At 41.0% G+C, this 23,693-nt stretch overlaps 1 protein-coding gene across 1 annotated transcript in view; it reads right to left on the bottom strand.

Annotated features, from left to right (window-relative positions):
• The window catches only part of Trappc11 (trafficking protein particle complex 11), a 40,972-nt gene that overhangs the window by 7,362 nt on the left and 9,917 nt on the right, over positions 1 to 23,693 (bottom strand). The window contains exons 8-27 of the mRNA XM_028757650.1: positions 23,107 to 23,203; positions 20,124 to 20,257; positions 17,653 to 17,800; positions 15,767 to 15,860; positions 15,038 to 15,117; positions 14,868 to 14,946; positions 14,738 to 14,792; positions 14,303 to 14,448; positions 13,587 to 13,648; positions 13,366 to 13,498; positions 12,024 to 12,154; positions 10,565 to 10,720; positions 8,610 to 8,797; positions 8,358 to 8,506; positions 6,849 to 6,970; positions 6,305 to 6,424; positions 4,822 to 4,887; positions 4,568 to 4,724; positions 1,605 to 1,716; positions 987 to 1,078 (exon numbers count right to left, since the gene is read on the bottom strand). Of these exons, the coding sequence (XP_028613483.1) occupies positions 987 to 1,078; positions 1,605 to 1,716; positions 4,568 to 4,724; positions 4,822 to 4,887; positions 6,305 to 6,424; positions 6,849 to 6,970; positions 8,358 to 8,506; positions 8,610 to 8,797; positions 10,565 to 10,720; positions 12,024 to 12,154; positions 13,366 to 13,498; positions 13,587 to 13,648; positions 14,303 to 14,448; positions 14,738 to 14,792; positions 14,868 to 14,946; positions 15,038 to 15,117; positions 15,767 to 15,860; positions 17,653 to 17,800; positions 20,124 to 20,257; positions 23,107 to 23,203 (2,321 nt within the window). The remainder of the gene's footprint in view (positions 1 to 986; positions 1,079 to 1,604; positions 1,717 to 4,567; positions 4,725 to 4,821; positions 4,888 to 6,304; positions 6,425 to 6,848; positions 6,971 to 8,357; positions 8,507 to 8,609; positions 8,798 to 10,564; positions 10,721 to 12,023; positions 12,155 to 13,365; positions 13,499 to 13,586; positions 13,649 to 14,302; positions 14,449 to 14,737; positions 14,793 to 14,867; positions 14,947 to 15,037; positions 15,118 to 15,766; positions 15,861 to 17,652; positions 17,801 to 20,123; positions 20,258 to 23,106; positions 23,204 to 23,693) is intronic.

The following is a 23,693-nucleotide window of genomic DNA, read 5'->3' as shown; positions in this document are numbered from 1 at the left end:
CTATACAGTGAGTTTGAGGCTAGCCTGAACTACATGTCACCCTACCTTCCCCCCCCCCGGGGCGGCGCCCAAGGGAGGGAGAAGGGGGGTACAGTGGTAGGTTGAAATTATGATACTATGTGCTTCCTAATTTGAGATTAGCCTGGACTGTATGTGATCCTATATAAAAACAGGAGGGTGGCACAGTTATGTGCCCACTAAAGGGGACTGAATAATTCCTAACAAAAATTTAAACCTGAATCTGATCAAGTCTGATGACTGTCAATTTACAGGGATATGAAAACAGTTAAACATGACATCATAAAATCAGGCTGTTAGAAATTCTACCAAATGAGTTGGTTTCCTCAACAAATAAACAGGAAGAGGGGAGGGGAGGTGGAAGCAGGAGAGGAGGTGGATGTGCAGACAGGAGCACCGAGACCAGTGCCCGGGGTAACAATGAGGGAGTGAGGACGAGGGGCAGGACAGCAGCCCACCTAGAGACTTAGCCGGCTATGAGACGTACCCACCACTGCAATGGAAGCACCTTAAGATAAGCAGAGAAACACCCAGCCAACCAAAGCTTCAGCATTGGAATCTGCTGATGGTTTAAGAATCTATTGCTAGCCTGGGCACAGTAGCACACACCTTTTATCTCAGCACTCATGAGGCAGAGGCAGGAGGCTCTGTATGAGCTTGAGGCCAGTCTGGTCTACTTAGCAAGTTCAAGGCTATCCAGGACTAAATAGTGAGATCCGGCCTCAACCACCCTCCTACTCAAAGAATCCACTGATAATTTTAAGTCACAATAATGAAACAATTAGGTTCACAAAAAACAGTGCTTCCAATCATACTAAAATATTCACAGATGAAATGGCATGTGCGGTTTGGCTGATAACAGTTAGAGTTGGGCCATTTAAAGTTTATAGATGTTAGCCATTTTGCATAATACACTGTTACAAAAGTAAATTCTTCAAAGCCCAGTATCAGTAACATGTGAATCCTACCTGCGTTCACGTGGAGAGGGATGTTTTCAACAATCACGTGAGGCAGTGTGATGACAGTCCTGACTGCGGGGAGATTTCCCATGCCTGAGGCCCTACGGCAAAAAGTGCAGCTTTGAAACTCACACTTAAAAAGCGATTTAACCAAACACAGGAACCTGTCGTACCAACTAGCTTCAAAAGAAAAATAAGTTATCCACTTTCCACCAACAGCACTTTGTCCAGAAGGAGCTTTCTGAATCCCACTGTTGTTCTGAATGTTCAACGAGCAGATGCTAGAACCCAGGGCTCCTGGGAGCTAAGGCAGGAGCTGCTGTGACTGTCACCAGAACCTTACAGAATTACAGTAGCACGGCAGACAAATAAGTGCCTTTCGGTTGATGCTTAACTCGTATAACATAGAAACTTCAGTGTTCCCAGGGATTTTTCAGGTATAAAGGTGTCCTGAGACCACCAGATTTGAGAAGTGTTAGCCTGTGGCTTACAGTTCTGCCTTCTCAGACCCTGGAGCCAAAGCACGTGCATACGGCTGTAACTTCACCCGGCACTTCAGTATGTTAAATGGTAATGACAAACAGTAAAGATATTAGAGAAGACACTGAGGGCCAGTGTGACTTGTACCTCTTCCAGGAGATAATGTAATGTCCTGTTGCCACTCCACCTTCAATGTTTCCAGAAGCTGGGCAGCGAAGACAGAAGCACTCGCTAGCGCTCTCTCCTGTCTGTAAGACAACTGCAAGAAAGACTCCTTATAGCCTATGCATAATTTAATCTACGAGAGTTTTGCCTCAAGTAGACAAAGCAATACTTTACAAATTAACTGCTTTTAGAAACTTAGAAACCAACGCTCAGAAATGCTAATTACTTTTTCTACATCATGTAAGTCTACTATTGGGCTACTCTATCAATATTTATAATAGTAAAAACCAGTGGGTGGAAATGTAGCAGGACAGCTGACACCCTCTTCTGGCTTGCATGTGCACATGGATGCGTGTACTCACACATATACATATGTGCACACCCCACCACCAACAAGACATCTATAGATCTGCAACCAAGTCCTACTGAAAAGCCAGGAATACAGACAGCCTGAAGAAACATGATACCATAAGGTAACTGGTTTCCTTTTTCCAAATTATTTCATGGCAAGAAAGCAAGAAAGAAAAAGAAAGAAAGGAAGGAAAGAAGAAAGAAAGGAAGGAATGGAGGGAGGGAAAGAGAGAGGGGGAGGGAGGGAGGGAGGGAAGAAGAGAGGGAGGAGGGAGGGAGGGAGGGAGGGAGGGAGGGAGGGAGATATTTTGGGGGTAAGAAAAAGAAAACTCCGTCCCTCCAGCACTTCTGTCATCATTCCTCTTTTTGATTCACTATGGAACTCACTCTAACAGAAACTGACACCCCTCGCTCCATGCTACCCTGCTGCACTCACCTCACTGGAGAGTTCCTCTTGCTGTTTCTGTATCTATCTAACCCAGAGCTCTCCTTTCAACACTCCACAGCCACAATGTCAGGCTTTCAATGCAAGTGGATGACAGCTTCTAGCTAACACAATTACAGCAAATCTGTGAGCAACTATGGAATAACAACATTCCTAAACACTAGGTTAGTATTTTTATAGCTGCCCAATAAAGACGACTATACTAGGTGAACGGCTATCTGGCTGTGGACAAGTAGACCCCAGTGAGAAAGAAAAGGGCTGGTCAGTTCTTAAGTTGTCTCAAATAAACGTAAAAAGTAACAGACAATATTGCAGTCTAATGCTTTTTTAGGAATGCATCAGTTCAAGCCTTTGGAGATGCTTTTATAAAATCCTGGGCTGGTCATACCAAGGCTCTCCCTAAAGTCTAAGTTAGGCAGAATGCTGATGATGTCTGCTAACAAATCAGTGTGACGAATTTGTGACATGGAAGTGTGACACTGTGGACTGTGAGTAAGAGAGGAGCCATGAGGCAAAACGCAAGTGGCCCTCGGCGTTGGGAGAGGTCAGGAGCCTGAGCGTCCCTAGAATCTGAGACACGTTACTTCTAGGATCTCCAACCTCTGGAACTTTAAGATGAGGCGAACTTCATGCTCACTGTTACACCAGCAACGAGACACTGAAATATCAGGGCTTCAAACCGGAAAGTAGTCCTCAATGTAATATACGGTCATTAAATGATGTCACCAATATAAAGATGAAAAAGACAGGCTCTGAGTCTAAAGGAGCAGAGTCTACCGCAGCGTCATTTGTGGAGACAGATAATGGGCTGTCACAACAGAGGTATGTACAGAGTGTCATGGCTGTGAAGACAAGTGGGAAGTCCTGCAGAGGAGGATCAGAGTCCGAGCTTGTGAGTCACAAGGAGCAGAGGTCAAACAGGTGGGAGAGATATGAGAGGGTTTTGGACAAAGTGATAGATAACTGTTCAAATTCCCACAGAGCAATGCCTGCTAAAACCAAGTCAGCCTCAGCTCAATGGGAGGAAAGCAGAGGAGGAGAGACCGCTGTGAGGCGTGTCTGCAAGCTTCACAGAGCCTGACGCCAAAATCCAGGGTGCTGCACTGCTGGAGGTGGAACGCCAGGAAATCCTACTCAGAGGAATCGGATTCCAGCAGCATGCACCAGGGAAAAGGGAAACAATCCAGCTAGAAAGCTATGTCTTCAAGCCCGGAGAGAGGGGGCCAGGATGGCGGTGAGAACGGGCATGAGACGCTGGACTCGGTTTCTCCCTTTGCCTGTACACTGATCCTTCTAGCAGGACCAGTAACACGAGCAGCCTAAAGTTCTGTGGCAGCTGAAGACTTAAAGACAGAGGGAAGCCAAGCCAGGATCTTAGAAATGGCCAACATCACACAAGCAAATCAACTCTGACTAAACAGTGCAAGCAATGGCCAAGGCCGGCACTGAGGCACCCAGCAGCTGCTGGTCTGCTTTTCTCACAACCCTTAACCTGAGCGTCTGCTTGAGTAGACTTCTGCTCCGTTCAACATTCACAATTATATACCTTATAACACACACTTTATAATGTGCAACAGTTTATGAACGTACACTGAACAGGAAAGATGTGTAGGTTTGAGCCTGCTCTCCGGGCTGCTTTAGCTGCTGAGTTAGCAAATCTGCTGTCTATCTAAGAAACACCTTGTCCTAGTTCTAATTCTAACAACAGTAAACACTAATTTCAAATTAAAAAAAGAAAAAACTTAACATTTCAAAAATGAAAATCCTAGTTTGCTTTCAAGTATATTTCTCAAAATGTTACTTCCTTAGTGTAAAAAAAAAAAAAAAAAAAAAAACCTCTAATCTTTCATGCTGGGTATGGCAACCCATGTCTGTAATTACCGCACTCAAGAAGTAAAGGCAGGAGGGTCAGGAGCTCAAGTGCAAGACTAGCTTTTGGCTACACGACACCCTCTCTCAAAACAGAACCAAACAAACCCCAAATCTGACCTTTTAAAATGTAATACATTCATGCATACTATACATGCTAATCATATCTTAACTCTAAATGTGTAAGTCTCAAGTTCCCTTCTTTTGCAAAACTCTATTACACCGCTAACCGACAGGCACGCCCATCTGGCCCGTATGTGAGAGTGATGGAAGGCTTCACCTCTGTCTATCTGGGACTCCAGATGATCCATTGCTGTCATAGAGGGAGCAAGCTGCAGCTCACTGGACACAATCGTGAGGGCCCACGGGGAGGCACTCAGAACATCCGCCATCAAGAGAAAGGGGATGTCTGCATAGACTCTTTCCAGGTGCTCAAACTGCCACCAAGGAACAGAAAAGACTGGTCAGCAATCACACTATTTTTTTTCTTTGAATTACTCTGACCTGATTCCCAGCACCCATCACAGAACACACCTTTGTGGAAACAAATCTGACTGCGACATCAAACGGGAAGACAGTTTCTATTGTTACAGTTTCATCCTGTAAGAGAGCATACAGTGCACACACAATGGCTTTTCTCATCTTTTAACAGGAAGTTTTAAAGTTAAAAAGCATAGAAGGCGTAATTTAGAATTGATGGATAAACAACCCCAAGTTACACACTAGGAAGCAAAGGTCTCTTCCTAGATAACATTGGTAGAAATCTTCATAACGATCTGCTCTTCCTAGTGAGATATCTGACGGGTTAGCAGTGGCACAGGGAAGTGCTTCCTTCTGTGCTAGTTATCTCCAGATTTGGTGGAGCAGGCAGGACACTGGTCACTCTACAGAGCAGGAGCTGGATGGTGAGATGACGAAGTGATTGGCCTTATGTCTTGAATGAGGCCACGCCCAGAATCTGGACCATCCTCTCATGTGATTCAGGGACTGAAATAATCACACAGTAATATAACAGACACTACTGCATTTGCCATGCGCACACAGTATAATGTTCACAGCATCCAATCTATTATAACTGACTGTTTAAGATGGAGGTCTAGAATTTAAGTCACAAGGTGAAAACTTTACCAAATCTGACCATGGGGCTCTACCCTAACCAACATGCTGCACCTCCCCTCTAAATGACTGTTTGAGAAGCTATGATGTAACCCTTCTTCTTAAAACAAATAACCCAACACATTGATGAGAAGTCTTTTTAGAAGATTATCTTGAGCCAGTGAGAGGGATCAAAGGATAAAAGAGCTTACTTTTAGGTCTGATGATCTGGGTTCAGTTTCTGGAACCCACACAGTACAAAGAGAGAACCAATTCCCACAACTGTTCTCCAATGTTCACATATGCACTGTGGCATGCACATATGTATGTACACACACACACACACACACACACACACACACACGGCAAAATAAACAAATGTAAACAGATGTCAGGCTGTAATGTCAGACAGATGACATCTGTTTGGCCATGGCCATATATGTGATTTAGGAAAGTCACACACATAAGCCTAGATTCTAAGTCTCAGTTTCATAGCACTCCAAGGTGGTGAAGATTAAATAAAGTAGAGGAAGCCAGGCGTAGTGGCACAGGCCTTTTTAACCAGCATTCTGGAAGGAGAGGCAGGCAGGCAGATCTCTGTGAGATTGAGCCAGTCTGGTCTACAGAGTGAGTTCTAGAACAACCAGGGCTATGTAGTATGATCCTGCCTCAAAAAAAACAAAAACAGTTCACATAATGTGTGGGGTTTAGCAGCCCGTCTGCTAAGTGACCCTTTCAACAACCTTTTCTCTCCCAATAACTTATAAATGGACAACTTTTACAAAAACCACACTATTATCCTCAATTCCTGGGCTTTTGCTTCTGTTAGGCTGAGAGACCAACCTATAAGATAATATATTACTGCTAAGACCAAAAAGATATTAAAGTAACATAAAGTAGAAGTAGTCATGAAAAAAAATACCTTGTGACACTTGCAAATAATTTCTTTTCCTTCAACAGTTGTATTGATGAGGTAAGAAACATACACAAGGAACATTCTGGAACCCACTGTTCCACAGCGAACATATACTGTTTTCTCTAGCTGCAACACAGTAAGTATTGTAAATTTAATGTTACAGAGACTTCCTCCAGATATTCTAAAATGATGTTCCCATTTAGAGATATCTGTTAGATACTTTATGCAGGCTGTTACAGTGTAACCCATGTGACCAAGGACCAGACACCCAGAACCCTGAGCCAACCTCCATGACATAATCCTCCACCTTCTCACGCTCTCCTTCAACCCCTCACCAACTTCTTATGTGACTTGGAAACAGAAGTTTCACCAGCAGCAACAAGCAGTCCAAGGAGGGTCACCTGTTCTAAACCCCCTGCATGGACAAATCTAATGACGTATAATGCTAGGGGATGCTCGGTAGGTCAATCGCGTTTCCAGTGTGTGGCTATGCCACTGTAGAACTACAGCCCACCTCCTGCCCTCTCCAGTCCCTGCTGGCCATGCTCACCTGCTCTCCTGGGTGTAAGTCTCCCACAGGAATGTCAGTGAGTAGGGCTGGGTAGGACTCATCACACAGCTCTGCTCCGTGAAGTGTCACGTGAGTTTTCTGAGTTAGGTTGGCATCCTGCCCTGTGAAGGTTGATAGAGTGATGTTTCAGGACATTATAATAATCGACACTATAAGAAGAACACTCTATCATACCGTCTTTTAAATAAATATCCTACCATTGACGCAATGGTGTTTACCTTGTTCCTATGTTTGTGTGAAGGGAATTGTGGTTTCAGACTGTGCATTTTAATTCACTGTAAGTGGGCTCAAACACATCTTTATGGATCAAAGTTGGAACTGTTATAATCAATATATTTTTGCCAGTGAGAAAGAAGTTTTACTCTTACAGTGTAAATAAATATCTGTGCTCAGGGACTGAGCACACTCCTGGCAGGCATCGCACCCTGCTGGTTGTGGAAGCGCGTCCCTGCAGAACGCTGTGGACAGTGGTTAATGCAGAAAGCTACACTGGATCAAAGGAGCAGCAGGGCAGCAATGGCCATGAGCTGTGTTGTTGCAAGTCTGTCTCCACAAAGTGCTTGGGAGCTGATTCTCCACCACGGAGCTGGTCGTTACCAGCTGGTTTATACAGTCCATTCATTCATTCATTCATTCATTCATTCATTCATTCATTCATTCATCCATTCATCCATCCGTCTGTTCGATCTTTCTTGCTTCGCCATCTGATCAGAAAAAGTTTCCTGTTGTTCCTCATATGAGAGCGACAGTTCAAAATGATGAACTTTTTTCTTTTCAGTCAGCTCACGGAGGCATCTGTTGCGGGCACTTCTGCGCCTTTCTCACTTGTCTTAAACACTGATTACCACGGCACAGTCCATGAATTCTCTGGCCTGCAAATATCAGCTTTGAAGAGTGCTCTCCAACGGTCAGCGCCTGAGGGCTGCTCACTGAGCCCCTCAAGTGTCTTGTTTCCTTTCCAGAAGCTCTTGAACCACCACCACAGTGTGTGTGAGCAGGCCAGATGTGCTGTTGATGTTGTGAGCTACCGCCAATGCTTTATCACTCATTTTTAACTTGTATGAGAAAACCGCTCAATGGGTCAACAGGTAAAAAAAAGTACATGCTGCCTAGCCTGACGACCTGACACACAGGACAGAGGGACATAATCAACCCCCACAGCTGTCCTCTGACCTCCACATGCATGCTATACCCAAATGAGGAAAAGTTTATACAACCGAAAAGTTTTTTAAAGAAAATCACTCAAACCTGCTTTTTGTGTAATACAACTTTCATAGTGTAATATAAATATTAAATAAACAGTAATTATCAAAGAAGTGAGAAATCTACATTAAAACCATGTTTAATATAACCACATTTACTAGTGTATTCTAATATTAAATGGCAAATTTCAACAGTACAAAAAAACCACAGTGCCTTTTCAACCAACATAATACATGGACACTGATCCAACTTACAATGTTATAAACTCACAAAATGAATGCTTACCTGGCTTTAGGCCAGCAGTGAGCTTCACATCCCTGATGTGAGATTTTTCATGGGATTGAACAGTTACAACTAAACAATACATCTCATTCATGAGAGCAGGAGGCTCATGTCGCAGATGTACAGAAATGTTTGGGACTCTGGAAATGATCCTTTGAAAAGAAATAGCTCAATAAGCAGCGTAAAGAAACAAAGTAAGTAAGGTATTCCTCCAAAGGAAGTAAGACAATCTTAATGTTTTCAAAGTACACGTACATTGTGCTTGCCTGGATTATGATGCTGTCCCAGTGAACCTCATCGTCAGGAAGCTTTGGCCGCCTTTTGAAAGACCTTGCAGCCTGCAGGGCTTCCTGGGAGGAAGCAGCATCCCCTCCTCCTCCCTGCCAGCTCAACACCACACACCTGCCTGACTCGCTGCCCAGAAAGAGATCCACAGAGGTGATCTGAAAAAAGAAGGCATACCAGAAACGCCATCACACACCTGCTTTTCGTTGTCCCCTGTCAACCTATCCACAGTGAGGACGATCACACCTAACATTCACCTAGGGGCAGAATGCCTGCTGTTAGGCGATCACCCTGGCCAGGCACTGACCATACCCTCAACTTCCAAGAGGCTGCATGTATACGTATGATGCTGGCTCCAGCACAGCTCTTGACAGAACAAATACTTATTGGTGGACATTGAAGGAAATAAGGAAGGTACCACTGATAAACTTACAAACTAGTGTCTAATCCCACAAATGTTTCTGCTATAAGTACTTATAGTGTTAGTAATGAAATGGTTTATTAATCAAATATTACTTTCAGATAAGCCCATTTATGAAAGGATCCAACATAGAATTATTAACTAAATGATAGGTTTCCTCAGATACCGAGTAAAAAATAAAATACAGCTCTAGGTGTTAAGACACAGCCCAAGAATGAAATTGTGGAAGGGGAATTCTGAGCACTTGGGAAGAAAACAAGTTTCATGACCTCAGTTTCTTCAAAAACGTAGAGCTAGCTGTTCTTGGATTATGCTTTTGTGCCTCTCCTAGGTGTAGTGGACTGATCAGTTTACTGGAGATCAGTCATCACAACTGGCTATTGTTATTGTTTGTGCCTCTATGGAAAGCCGCATGCACTGTCCTTGTGATTATACACAGCTTGAATTCATGACATCTTTAATCAGGTGACCCTTCTTAACATCAAGATACAGACTGTCCACTCCTCTGAATAAAGTTGGCCATTGCTTGAAACTTGACTCCATCTCTCCCAGGTTCATGCTGCCAACTACGGCAGTAAAACATGTAAGAAGATTTTGTCAAGTCATCAAGGACTTTTAAAGGGAAGAAACTAAGTGTTGGATATTAGTCAATAAGAAATTTGTTTACTTAAGAGAGGTTGCTATCCAAATGTAAGTAGTATAACCTTATGTGCATACATTTTAACAGTGGTCCCAAGGTTTGACCCAGCTAACCACTCTCTTTAAGTCAGGGACACCAAGCATTCAGTGAGTGCTTACTATGCTATAAACACTGTCAGCATCCAATGGACTGACAACCCCCCAAACCCCAGATCTTACAGATGACTGACTGAGACACACAGGTTAGAATGCCCTGGACCTCACAAGCTAGGCTAGAACTGAAGATATGCAGTTGGCATATCTAAAGGATGCATCACCATACAGTTCTGAAGAGCTTCTCAAATCTTATACTATATCAACATGCTAAAATATTAATGTATCTTCATTTTCTTTAAATATATGCAAACAGCAATGTTTGAACACTAAAGAAGTAAAGTCGAAATTAGGTCCTATTATATATATTTGATGTATTATGTAATATAAATCATTGAAAACTCCTTAACTGATAATTTATTCATTAAAAAAATGAGATTAGTCTTATGAACTCAGAGCAAATAATGTCTACTTGTAATACTACTGGTGAAAAAAAGCCAGGAACAGAGCATGATGTCCAGTAAATTCCACTGTCCTCCTTCATGCTGGGGATTGAATCCAGGGCCTTGTGCACGCCAGGAGGCATTCATTGTACCACTGAACTACATCCACAGGCCCAGTCTTTAAATCATTTCACGGTACAAATGTATCCACAAAGAGCATATGGAAGGAAATCTACCAAACGACTATGAATGCATTATTTACATTTTAACATAAACATACTTACTACTTTTGCCATTCAAATTATTTTTAAGCAAATTTCACAATTTACCTCAATTTTCTTTCCTACGTCTTCAGTTTTTGCAACAAATTTAAAGGACAATTTTCTTGTTTTGCTAGGGACTAGGCACATCTTTCCTTGAGTCAGATTCTCAAGGACTTCACTTGCTCTGGATGCCTCCTCCAGCACACAGAACTGGTTGTAGCCCTGAAAGAGAGATGAGTATCCATCATGTACAAGCAGCAGACAGATCTTTTGCCAACACTGAGCAAGCACTGATTCAAAGCTCATTCAGTTCTCGCCTGGGGTTCTTAACCAGTAGGTTGTGACCCATTGGGGTCAGACATCCTTTCACAGGGGCTGCATACCAGATATCCAGTATATCAGATATTTACATTAAAATTCATAACAGTAGCAAAATTACAGGCATGAAGTAGAAGTAGCAATGACATAATTTTATGGTTGGGGTCACCACAACATGAGGAACTGTATAAAAGGGTCACAGCATAGGAAGGTTGAGGACCATGGCACTAGCACAAATATCACTAATGTGACTATGTACTAGTTTTCACATACAAAGAATTATTTGAATGCTGAGTTCATGTACTTACTCACTGCTAACACAAAGAAAAAAAAAAACATTTAGCACGGCACACACAGCCTGATTTCTGGAAGCTTTGAAATACCAGTTCTGAAGGAGAAACAAAATATATGTTCTTTGTTGCAATGGAAAGTACTATCGATCACTCTTTCCTTTTTAAAAAAAACTTATTTTTTAATATTATTTATGTGTGCCTGAGTGTGTGTGTGTGTGTGTGTGTGTGTGTTTTGATACACAGTATCTTTTTAGGTTCACCATGAGAATATTGTAACTTTCAATATATGTGTTTGTTAAAGGCTTAATATACTTTCTAGTTGATCAGAAGATAACTATTAAGTGATCACCTAGGTGAGAGAGAATAAACTTCGGCCCTTGGCTTTAGTATATCACACTTTAAAATGTTTCTATGTCTATAGTATGAAAATGTTGCTTATGTGTGCATAGAAAACACTAGACGGTTTAGGAAGTAGGCCGAGAAGTCCTGCTCTTGCAGGGCAGGTTCACTGTGCACGTCAAGTCTGTCCACTCCATTCCAGTATTTCAATTAACGTAAAGCACACATTAATTCTAAAACAAAAACTAACAGTGGTAAACAAATGAAGTACATGATTTTAAAAATTAGACTAGTATCACAGTGAATATTAAAATTCAAGCTACACATTATAAAAACTAAGAATAGTATTCCTGGCTTACTTAAGACGGAAATGAAAAAAAAAAATAAGAATAGAAAAAGCACTGAATTGCAAGACTTTGGAAATAGAAATACATTTTTCCTAAATAAATCTAGCCAAAATCAGATAATCAGTAAGATGTAAATGTCACTAAAGTCACTCAACAGTTTCCTGAGTGCTACAATGCATGCACACAGTGGGACCATGCACACAGTGGGAACATTTGTGGGTACACTACCTGGTTATTGAAGCTGACACAGAGCTTAGAAAACCTAATGGGGTGCGGACAGTCAGCCTTCAGATACACGTCAAACTGCACAGGGACATCCACGTGGAAACTCGGAGCATGGAACTTGGCTTTGCATTGTACTAGAAATCAAAGGAGAGGGGCGGGGTCACACAGTAGCAGGCGTTGGCGCACAGTCCTGAGTGTCTTACAGAAGCAGCTCCTCTGCCTCACTGCCTCCTCACTCATGGTGTCCTTAGCCAATGCAAACACAACTCCTTATGAAAAGACAGGTAAACTAAGGCGCTTCAAGACCATTGGCATGAGGGTGCTATTTGTTTTGAGACAGGGTTTCTCTATGCAGCCTTGGCTGTCCTAGAACTCACTATGTAGATCAGGCTAGCCTCCAACTGAGAAATCCACCTGCCTCTACCTCCCAATGCTGGGATTAAAGGTGTGTGCCACCACTGCCCGGCTTCAAAACTTTTTAAATTTTAAAACCACACTTTGTCCATAAAAACTTGGTGTCAAAAGGAACAGAACAATTTTGAATTATTTTATTCAAAATACCTGCCTAGACATTAACACATACAACTTTAAAATTCTATTTTCTCAAGGACACTTCATATTATACTTGAATTATAAATAAGCAAAGTAGATTTTAATAAACAAATATAAGTATTTGAACAGGGGAATATTTCAGATTGCAAAACCTCTCCCCTTAGAATAATTTTTTCAAATTCACTTTTTCTAAGCAAATTTAAATTGTGAATTATATACGTATAACAAATGTATACAACATCAAATCATTCTAGCATAGTGTTATTTAATATGTAAAACAGTGGCTCTCAACCTGGGGGTAATGGCCCCTTTAGGGGTCACATATCAGGTATACTGCATATTAGATATGTGCATTATGATTTATAACACTAGCATAATTAGTTATGAAATAGCAGCGAAGTCATTGTATTGTTGGAGGTCACCACAACACGAGGAACTGCATTAAAGGGTCAGAGCGTTAGGAAGGCTGAGAACTGCTGATGTACACTCTACTGTTATACATAAAACATGGTTTAAAAAAAAGAAAGTAAGACACAACTAGAAACTGTTCTTTGCCGTGGTGTTTTAAAGTCACAGTAAATGAGACGAAGGTCTTCACGACTCACACATTTGTTCAATAAATACCTGTCGACGTTAAAACAAAACATTTGATAGCACATTGCTGTAACACTGCAGAGAAAAATAAGACTCATGATTACCCACGAGATGCTACACTCTGACTTCTTTCATATTTATTATTCTGCATGTATTCACTTCAAAGGGTTCCTACGAACCCTGGATGTTGGCTACACACCGAATGGTACGAAGTCCTGTACACCTATTGTGAAGACATTGCTGCCAGCCAGAGAGACCCGGTCCGCCCACAGCTTCTGAGCAGTCTTCACTGCTAAGACATCACAGTCAGGTTCAGAGTCAGGGCTTTCGTTCTGCAATGAGAATTCAAACGCTGTTCAACTAATTGAGGAAAAACACACACAGATGCAGATACACTTTCTACAAGGAATTACTACCCACCATTAAAACATTCATGAGGTTCTTTTCTATCCGAGATTTCTGGTCATCTTTCAGAGTTGAAGCTGAGATAGGGAAAGAAATAGAGCTGTAAGACAGGCAGGTCAGACCATCACCCTACTGTGGGGTTACAGGCAACTATAAACTTCCTGAGGGTGCTGGGAACAGAGCTACTTCTCCAGCCCTGACAAAACACATTCTTTACGTGTACCTCCTATGAGACAGGGTCTATCATTGGCCTGGAGCTCACCAATTATGACAGACTGACTAGTCACAGGGATCTTCCTGTGTACAAAGCCCCAGGGCTTGGCTTAGAAGCACAGGCCACCATGCCTGGCATTAACATGGGTACTGGGAGTTGAAGTCAGGCGAGCACTGTACCAATGGAGGTATCGTCCCAGCCCCTTAAGATATTTTACAGTAAGTACTTCTGACATGGCTGAACATGGTGAATTTTATATAATAAAAGTATTACTTACTGATTTTCTGAGACAGGGTCTCTATGTAGCCCTGTAGAACACACTAAGTAGACCAGTTAACCTTGAACTTACAGTGATCTCCCTGCCTTGACCTCCCAAGTGCTGGGATTAAAGATGTGCTATACCACACCCAGAATAAAAGCACTTCTAAATATCTGACAATGAAATATTCCAGTTTAAACAAATATTTATGATACAAACACTGTGTGAGCTAGGCTTTACAGAAAAAGCATCACGTACCTCTTCCCAGGAGTTCTAGAGAATAAGTAATATAATCTTTTAACTGGGCCATGAGGTACGAACACTTCAGGGCTGTCGTCAATATAGACGTGAGGAGAGTCCACCACGCTTCGCTCCGGTAGTCACACATCACGTAGTCCAGCAGCCTGAGAGAGAGAAGAGCCACTGAAAGGGCTTCTCCACAGGGCTGACAGGTCTATGGAGAAACTGCTTGTGCATTTCTAACCTTGTGTAAATACAAAAAAGCCTACTGAGATGGTCTAACAGACACTGTTCACACAGGGTTATGCTACCAGATGACACTTGAGAAAATACCACAAAGATAGGCCTTAATAAAAACAGACACAGTAACAGCAAACCCTTCCATATAAACGTCTTTCCCAATTTCACTGTAAGGCAATCAGAGCACTTGTGAAAATAAGCAATATGACTCACTTCAAAGCTTTGGTATAATCCTTTGCATAATAATACTCCTCTCCCATTTGAACCACTGCAAAGGAAGAGAAGGTGTAAGTAAGCTAGCACTCCTTGGCACAGCCCAGAACCGCACATGGTGGGTACATACTAAGGTGGCTTTTCATCCGTGGACACTTGTACTTCTTGAATTGTGCAACAGCATTGCTCAGAAGAGTGATTATTATTTCCTGTCAGAAGAAAGAAGGTACAGGACATTGGAATGAAAAGGATTTTACTAGAATAGTGGGCAAACAGTTTATACTGGGGAAAGCGACTCACAGAATGGACAACACTTCTCTCCTTCAGCTGAATGGCAAGAATCCCAGCTTTCTCTTTCTCTGGGTCTGAGAGGTCAAAGCCTATTTAAGACAAGAAGCAACCAATCTTAGCTCATGTAACACAACTCTTCACACGAGTTACTTGAATCCTTCACTTGAGTACCATGTGCAAATATTCTAGAATCATAACGATTCTAAGAGACAGCGTTATTCACCTAGAGAGTTCTCTGCCGTCTCTGTTCTGTTGAGAACATTCCTAACCCCGATGTTCTTTCCCCAGTTGCTGAGTGCTATCCATCCCCTCACAAGGTGCAAACTGCCATGGATGCCGTCCCATCAAATATGCAGAGTGCAAAAGGCAACCAGAAATGCTGCTTAAGGCAGAACATGGCAATGTCACTTTAAAATGTTAAATAAATCCTTGAAGTTGCATGCTTAAATACTCAAATGTTTTAACAATACCATTATCTTTAATTAGGACTCTTAATATGCAATGAAAGAAACCATACCATTACCTTTAATTTAGGACTCTTAATATGTAATGAAAGAAACCATTCTAAAAACTAAGTGCACAAATCTTAGAAACAAATAAACAGACTAGGAAAGCAAACTCTAAAAAGTCTTAAAAGCCTATGTATGCACTTCAATATAATTCCATCAGGCATTAGACATTATGACAGCTAACTCTGTTTTCCTGAAGCTAAGAGAAAAAGACAGGAAAATTCTTTACTTAGTATTCCTTGTCTCCAGGGCCTCTGTCCATAAAAGTCAAGAACACCGGTTTGTGTTTCTAAGGGATCAGGACTGGGGTACATCACAGCAGCCTGAAATCAAAAGATCAAATTTATAGAAGAGTCTAGGTCATCCACCCCAAACCCAATCTTTGATTGAATAAAGAGATATCCATAAATATAAAAATCAAGTACTTGGTAACATAGCACCATTATAAATATTTTAACATCCTTTTGTAAGATTTATTTAGAAATCTTACAAAAACTGAAGTGGGCAGTGGTGGTGCCTACCTTTAATGCCAGCACTCCAGGGGCAGGGCAGGGGCAGATGGATCTCTGAGTTCAAGGCCAGCCTGGTCTACAGACTAAGTTCCAGAACAGTCACTACTATACAGAGAAACCCTGTCTTTAAAAACAAAAGCAAAAACAAACGAACAAACAAGAAATCATGTAAAAACTGAAATCTGATTCTGTGCTGAGTTCACAGTAACTGACTTCTTTTTCTCATATTTTTTTTTCACCTTGCTATAATAAAGTAGGAAAACTATTACAAATGATGGTTAATATGTTTTTCATATATAAAATGCTCTCTGTGTAGATAAGAACATCATATGGACTACTAAAGAAAGACTCCCTTTTCTTCATTATTCTGTATTAGTTCTGTTTTTGGTAGAAAACGGTATTTTTTGACCCTAGAAAGAAAATATTTACACTATTTTTTCCTTTTTTTGTATTTAAAACCAAACTGTAATATAACCACATTATTGAAAAATTATAAAACACCCAAAAGGAAAAAAAATTCCAATTACTAATGAAATCTACTGCCACTTATACATTATTCTCACATGTTATCATGCAAAGCTTTAGTTGTAACTGATTAGCATAACTTCTCAACCTACTTTTTCCATTTAAATACACTCCAGACATTTCACCTTAACACTGAATTTTTCTTTTAAAGATTTATTTATATGAGGACACTGTAGTTGTCAGATACACAGAAGAAGACATCAAATCCCATTACAGACGGTTGTGAGCCACCACATGGTTGCTGGAAACTGAATTCAGGACTGTGGAAGAGCAGTCAGTGCTCTTAACCGCTAAGCCACCTCTCCAGCCCAACACTGAATATTCTTCAAAACTTTTGCTTTGTTTTTCTCATGTTTCCCTGTTGTTACATATTTTAATAATTTATAATAATATTTATAATTTAATATTATAAATTCTTATAATATTCCTATTTTATAGGACTGGAGCAATGGCTCAGCAGTTAAAGAGTAGTGGCTGCTCTTCCAGACCTGGGACCACATGGCAGCTCACAACTGACTGTAACTCCAGTTCTGGGAGGATCTGACACCCTGACACAGACATACATGTAGGCAAAACAGCAATGCACATAAAAAATAAACAAATCTTTAAAAAAAATGTTTCTATTTTACAATACAAACAATAAGCCTACAGGAACCTGATAACTAACCGGTGCTTCCCCTAAAGATCCATCATCCTACTTCTGAAAACGAAATGTTGTGCTGAGAGATCGTGCCTCTGACAAAAGCGCCTCAATTTATGTTTTAGCAGAATTAATTCATGCCCTAGTAAATTTTATTTGTTAATGTCTCACTCCACATGTTCTTTACAAAACTGAGTTTTTATCATCTATTAAAATACTATATTCAAATTACAATAATCCAAAGCTTAAAATCTTAATACATGCAAAACATAAATAGAAATACCCTATTCATGAAATTCCTGAGTTAAAACTAGAAAGTCATAAAAATTCAAAAGATATTCAAAGACAAGGCGGGGGACCCAAGACCATGAGCCCGAGCTTCTCTTAAGGGAGGGTAATCAGTGTCCTGAGCGAGAGGTGATGCAAGCCAGGACTTACATCGTGGTTACAGAGGGCTTTTGCTTGCTGTTTCCGCTCCTGGGCATAGTAAGCTGCCTGCTGATAGTAGAAACCAGGGTTCTGTGTTTGAATAGCTGTCAACCCCAACTTAATGGCCTCATCAAATAAATCTCCAAAGGCCTGGAATCTTAAAGAGAACAAACCAAGAGATAAAAGGAATGAGTAGTGAAGAGGAGGAAAAAGCAGCTTACTTCTAATTATTTATTCTGGAAACCATCCACTAATACACTATATTCGTAAATAAGGCTATTGAATAACAGTTAATTATTTATAAATAAGAACATAGACTATTGATAAGTGATATGCATGCACATTCTTTAAGTCATCTGTGATGTGTTTAACTCAAGCCCATGACTGCACCACTGTATTAGATCTTAACCCTCACTCTTCTGGAATAAGCGAATTTCTGGAAGTAACTTTACATTCCTCCCTGCTCTCTGCTTCTGTTCCTGCCTTGAGTTCCAGCCCTGACTTCCCTCAGTGATCAACTCTCAGACCCCCATCGTCTGCATATCTCTCAACACTTACCTTTCAAAGCCTAGCACTGAACATCAGGTTTTTTCTTCCCAAAGTTCCAAAAGCCTTCACAATCCATTGCATGATAACATGAGCAGGTTACTATCCCATGAAGCTGGTACCAATTCCTGAAGGATTTCTTTTCTATTGCTGTGATAAAATACCATGACCAAAAGAACAATTTGTGGGGCAAGGGTAGGCTTATCTCACACTGCTGAGTAAGAGTTGATCACTGAAGAATCAGCTGTGACTAGCAAAGGACCTGCAGCACTAGCGCTAACCTGGTGCTTTAAATAAACAGATGTTGATCAGCTGGTGCAAGAAATTAGTGTGATTAAGAGGAGACATTTTCACTGAGGTGAAATCTTCTGGGAACATGTTCCCAGGGTCACCTTATACCAGCTGGGGTCCAAAGGAGGCCAAGGCCACATCTCAAGCGGCAGCCAAACCAGGTGACGTCTTCGAGGTTACCAGGTTTACGAAGAAGTCAGAGAGTGACTGAGGCTTGTAGTGTGACACCACAAGAGGCTTCTGATGAAGATGCAGCCAATTTGCAGTAGAGACCCCAGTATTCTGGAGATGTCAGGACCATGGGACAACCACCCAAAACAGCAGCTACTGTGGAGTGGAGGTGGCCTGAGCCTATGGGACAGGCCATGTGTGCTGTGGGGGAAGGGAAGGGCCCAGGCTCTGGAGAACCCAGGTCAGGAGTGGGTCCTGAATTCCTTATACTGCTGGGCTTTGGTTTTACTTTAAGTTGACTGTGACTGCCCTGATTCTTCCTTGAGATAAGACAATTTTTATCTTGTTTCTTACTTTATAAAAATTGACAGATAGAAGACCTCGGCTATTTTAGAGAAAGTTTGAATTTTTCTTTTAAAGGGACTGTATGTTTCAAGTGTTTGAATTTTTAAACACTGTGACCTTCGGAGCTAGAGAGATGGCTCAGCGGTTAAGAGCACTGTCTGCTCTTCCAGAGGTCCTGAGTTCAATTCCCAGCACTCACATGGTGGCTCACGACCATCTGTAATGGGATCTGATGCCCTCTTCTGGCACGTAGGTGTATATGAAGAGAGCCTACATACATTAAATAAATAAATAAATAAATAAATAAATAAATAAATAAAAGTGCTTTTGAAAAAAACAACTTTTAAAAGTATGTGTGTTTCATATTGTGGTATTAATATAAAAAAGAAATGAAGGGTTACAGTTTAACAGTGATATGCTGGTGTGTCAAGTTGACAAGTCATTGGTCCTGTTTGTTTTTCTTGTTAAATTGATACAAGCGAGAGTTACATGGGAAGAAGAACCTCAACTGGGAAAACACTTCCGACAGATTTCCCATAAGTCTGTGGGGCATTTTCTTGATGAGCGGTTGCTCTGGAAGGGTGGTCCTGGGTGAAGAGCACAGGCTGAGTACGCTATGAGGAACAAGCAGTAGCAGTACTCCTCCCTGCTCTCTGCTTCACTCCTGCCTCCAGGTTCTGGTCTTGAGTTTCTACCTGACTTCCCTCAGTGACAGGCGGTGGCCTGGAAGTGCCAGATGAAACAAGGCCCTTGCTCCCAAGCTGCTTTTGGTCATAGCACTTCATCACAGCAAGAGGAACCCGGACTGAGACAAACACTAAGCTCTATCAAGTGGTAATTTTGCTTTGTGCATTCTTACATTTTCAGAATGTAAACACCAAGTGTAAGTCAGGTGAATACATGCTGAATGTAAAAGATAGTACCATAAATTCCCAATTTCTATCAAGAAATCACACCAATCGATATTCACTATTCTCACATACACACCTAGGAAATATCATTAAAACCCAACTCTGTAAGAGAAAGACCCACTCAATTCAGTTTAGAGCCAAGGCCTTAGGTGACGCCACCTCTTCCAGTCCCACATTCTATTTTCAAAATATTACGAAAATGCAACTTAAACATACTGTTTCGACATCCACGCAGCGTGCTCAAAGGACAGCTCCGCACTTCCAATTTTTTTCTTACACAAGTCAATGTGTTTTCGAAACTGAGCAATCGCATCCAATGGGGTATTGTGCTGAAAACACAGTCTACAGATCTGGAAAAATATAAATCCCCAAATAAGAGAAGTCTAAAGATACATTCATACACATTAAAAAAAGAAAACTATAAGAGACTACATAATTTCCCTCTCTGAAGTTCTCTGTAATATAGAATTCTCTCCATCAGAATGCTTTGAGAAATGAAGTAAAATAATTCAATATACTAAATTTGTCCTACACCTTACAAAAGCTTTTCAAAATGTAGAATTTTTAAAAATTACATCAAAAGAATATACTAATGGGCTGTACTATTTCCAAAAGGAATTTATACAGGAGAGACTGACTTTGAGTATTAGAATTGCCAGAAAACTAAATATTTCTGTTGCATAATCGATGTTTAGTTGCTTATACATCAAAAAAGATAACAGAAAATTTCTAAATGGTTTTTTCTTGGAACATTAACTCTACATTGTTTCAAAAATGGTATAATCTACACGAACTGAGGGTAAATGGAAACCCAAAGACGTAAAGCCTACGTTTATTCCCATACGCTTATAACAATTTTCAATTTTATTTCTTAGGTACAAAGAAATATATAAAAAACAATCTGTTTGTATGTTTTATGTGTATGAGTGCACGTGTGTGTATGTGCAGGATGTGTGTGTGTGGTATGTGTGTATACCTGTGTGTGCACGTGTGTGTATGTGCAGGATGTGTGTGTGTGTGGTATGTGTGTATACCTGTGTGTGCACATGTGTGTATGTGCAGGATAATTGTGTGTGGTAAGCGTGTATACCTGTATGTGCACGTGTGTGTATGTGTAGGATGTATGTGCATGTGGTATGCATGTATACCTGTGTGCATATGTGTGTATGTGCAGTATGTGTGTGTGGTGTGCATGTATACCTGTGTGCAGATGCAGAAGCCAGAAGACTACTTCACAGTATCTTGCTCTACTGCTCTCCGTCTCACTTAGGAGACAGGGTCTCTCACTGAACCTGAAGCTCACAGATACAGCCAGACAGGCAGTGCTACAGTTACAGGAACACGGCCCACACCCAGCTTTTATGTGGGCTCTGAGGATCTGAACCTGGGACCTCATGCTTGTGCCACAAGTTCTTTACCCACTAAGCCAGCTCCCAACCCCACAAGCTTATTATCCATCATGTCCTTCAGTCATGGAATTTTTCTTCCAGACGCAATTAGTGTTTAGCATATAGGCAGTATAGTCTACAAACAGATAAGTGTGTGTGTGTGTGTGTATTCACATTTATAAACTGGGAGCCATGTGGCATCAGGCTAATTATGCTGAGTTATACCTTACATTCTTCAACTAACAGTACCATATTGTGCTAGCTGGCTTTTGTCAGCTTGACACAAACCTAGACAGATCTATGAAGAGTTCTTCACTGAGAAAACGCCTCCATCAGATGGCCAGCCAGCAAGCCTCAGGGCAATTTCTTGACTGCCTTCTGTGAGTGGTACCACTCCTAGGTTGGCTATCGGTCCTCAGCGCTGTAAGAAAGCAGGCTGAGCAAGCCATGAAGAGCAAGCCAGAAAGCAGCACTCCTCCATGGCCTCTGCATCAGCTCCTGCCTCCTATGTTCCCTCAATGGATTGTGAGCTGCACCTGAGATATTTAATGCAAACCAGCCCTTTCCTCCCCAGCTTGCTTTTAGTTAAGGCAATGGCTCTCAACCTGTGGGCCACAACTCCTTTGGTAACCATTAGAAATGGTTCATAAACCTTAAAAAACCACTGGAAAACACAGATATTTATAATTCAGTAACAAAATTACAGTTATGAAGTAGCAATGAAATAATTTTACAGTTGGGGGTCACCAATCATAAGGAATCTATTACTGTATTATAGGGTTGCAGCAGTAGGAAGGTTACAAACCAGGGTTATGATTTTTATCACAGTAATGGAAACCAAACTAAGACACACAGCTACCTTGTCATTTCAATGGATGGAGCTGCCACATTCTTAATTGTATTAACGTCCCATAAAAATTTATATAACCAATCACCTATTGGCTTATTTCCAATATATTCCTATTTGAAAATATAGTAAGTACCCACAGATTTTGAGTTACAGATATTACTGTAATTGGCAAGAAAATTTCCTAAAAAGGACTGTCAGGTAGGGGAATAGCCACTTTGAGATTTGTGCTCACTAAAAATATGTTCTCTACTATCCATCACCCTTCTGGTAGCAGACATCTTTAAAGGTGAGTGGGGAAACAATATAGCCTTGTCCCTGAGAAGTGGGGGAGGAGGGAACAGCCACAGCACAGGGGTGGAGTGGGACAGATGGACACAGGACAAACAGAAACATCTCTACTATACACAACCATAAAATGCTCGGACACCAGTTAGGTTTTCTCTAAGTGAGCTGAGCCGGCAGTGGCAGTGTACGCTGTAGTCCAGGCACTCGGCTGGCAGGCTAAGGCAAGAGCTTCACTGGAGCCCTGGAGCTGGAGGCCAGTTTATGCAGCACTAGTGATGCCGAGTCTCCAAAAACAAAACACAGCCCACTCAAGTGGACAGATGTATCTTTTCTATGGTGGAGTCATGAAGCCAAGAAAAGCTTACACACTTGTCACGTTTTTAAAATTCTTAAAATTCATTTCTTAAAATTCAACAAAAGGCGGCTCTCTTCTTACTACTCCCTTCTCTTACAAACACTGCAACACTCTCAAGTTTTAATACTCAATATCTATACATTTAAAATACAACTCTTACGATGAGGCTGCTGAGACTCAAAGCCATTCTTGAGTAAAAGGACATCGAAAAGAAGAACATAATTCACTAAATACCACCTTTATGGATCAAGAAACTGATTTTGAGTTTTGCATTTTAAAAAGGTAACATTTAAAGTCCTTTATTTCAAAACAGAACTATACCTTGTAGTTTATAAATCCTGCCATCGTCTTAATTTCCAGAATATTAGTTTCATGGGCCCTCAATTCATGTACAAGGTTATAGGCAGTCCTATAATTCCTAATATAAACACAAGGAGGGTGGTTAATTATGATATAAATGAATGTTTAAGATTCCTAAAAACAATATTACTATAACAGACAATATTTATGTAACATTCCTAACCACTCAACAATTCAATAAGAATATATATATATATAAATATATATATATCAATCAATCAATCTCCAATGCTCTAAGAATTATCTGTTGATTACCAATCAATGACTTCACAACAAAAGACTCATCCTACTGTGCACTGTTCTATTACTAACTAGCCAGTCAACGAGTAGAAAACAGGTTGAAAATGGAGGTCAAATTGGACGGTTATCTAGAATTACACTAAAAAATAAACATTGTTTGCCAGGTGTGGCAACATACCCTTAATCAAAGCACTAAGGAGGCAAAGGCAGGTGAATCACTGGGTTCAAGGCCAAAGTGCTCTATATCATGGATTCCAAAACAGCCAGGACTACATAGAGAGACCCTGTCTCAAACAAAACAAAACAAA

Source organism: Grammomys surdaster, unplaced genomic scaffold (genome assembly GCF_004785775.1).
Source record: "Grammomys surdaster isolate TR1022 unplaced genomic scaffold, NIH_TR_1.0 126178, whole genome shotgun sequence".
NCBI classification, from domain to species: domain Eukaryota; kingdom Metazoa; phylum Chordata; class Mammalia; order Rodentia; family Muridae; genus Grammomys; species Grammomys surdaster.
This window is presented reverse-complemented; position numbering and strand designations above follow the sequence as displayed.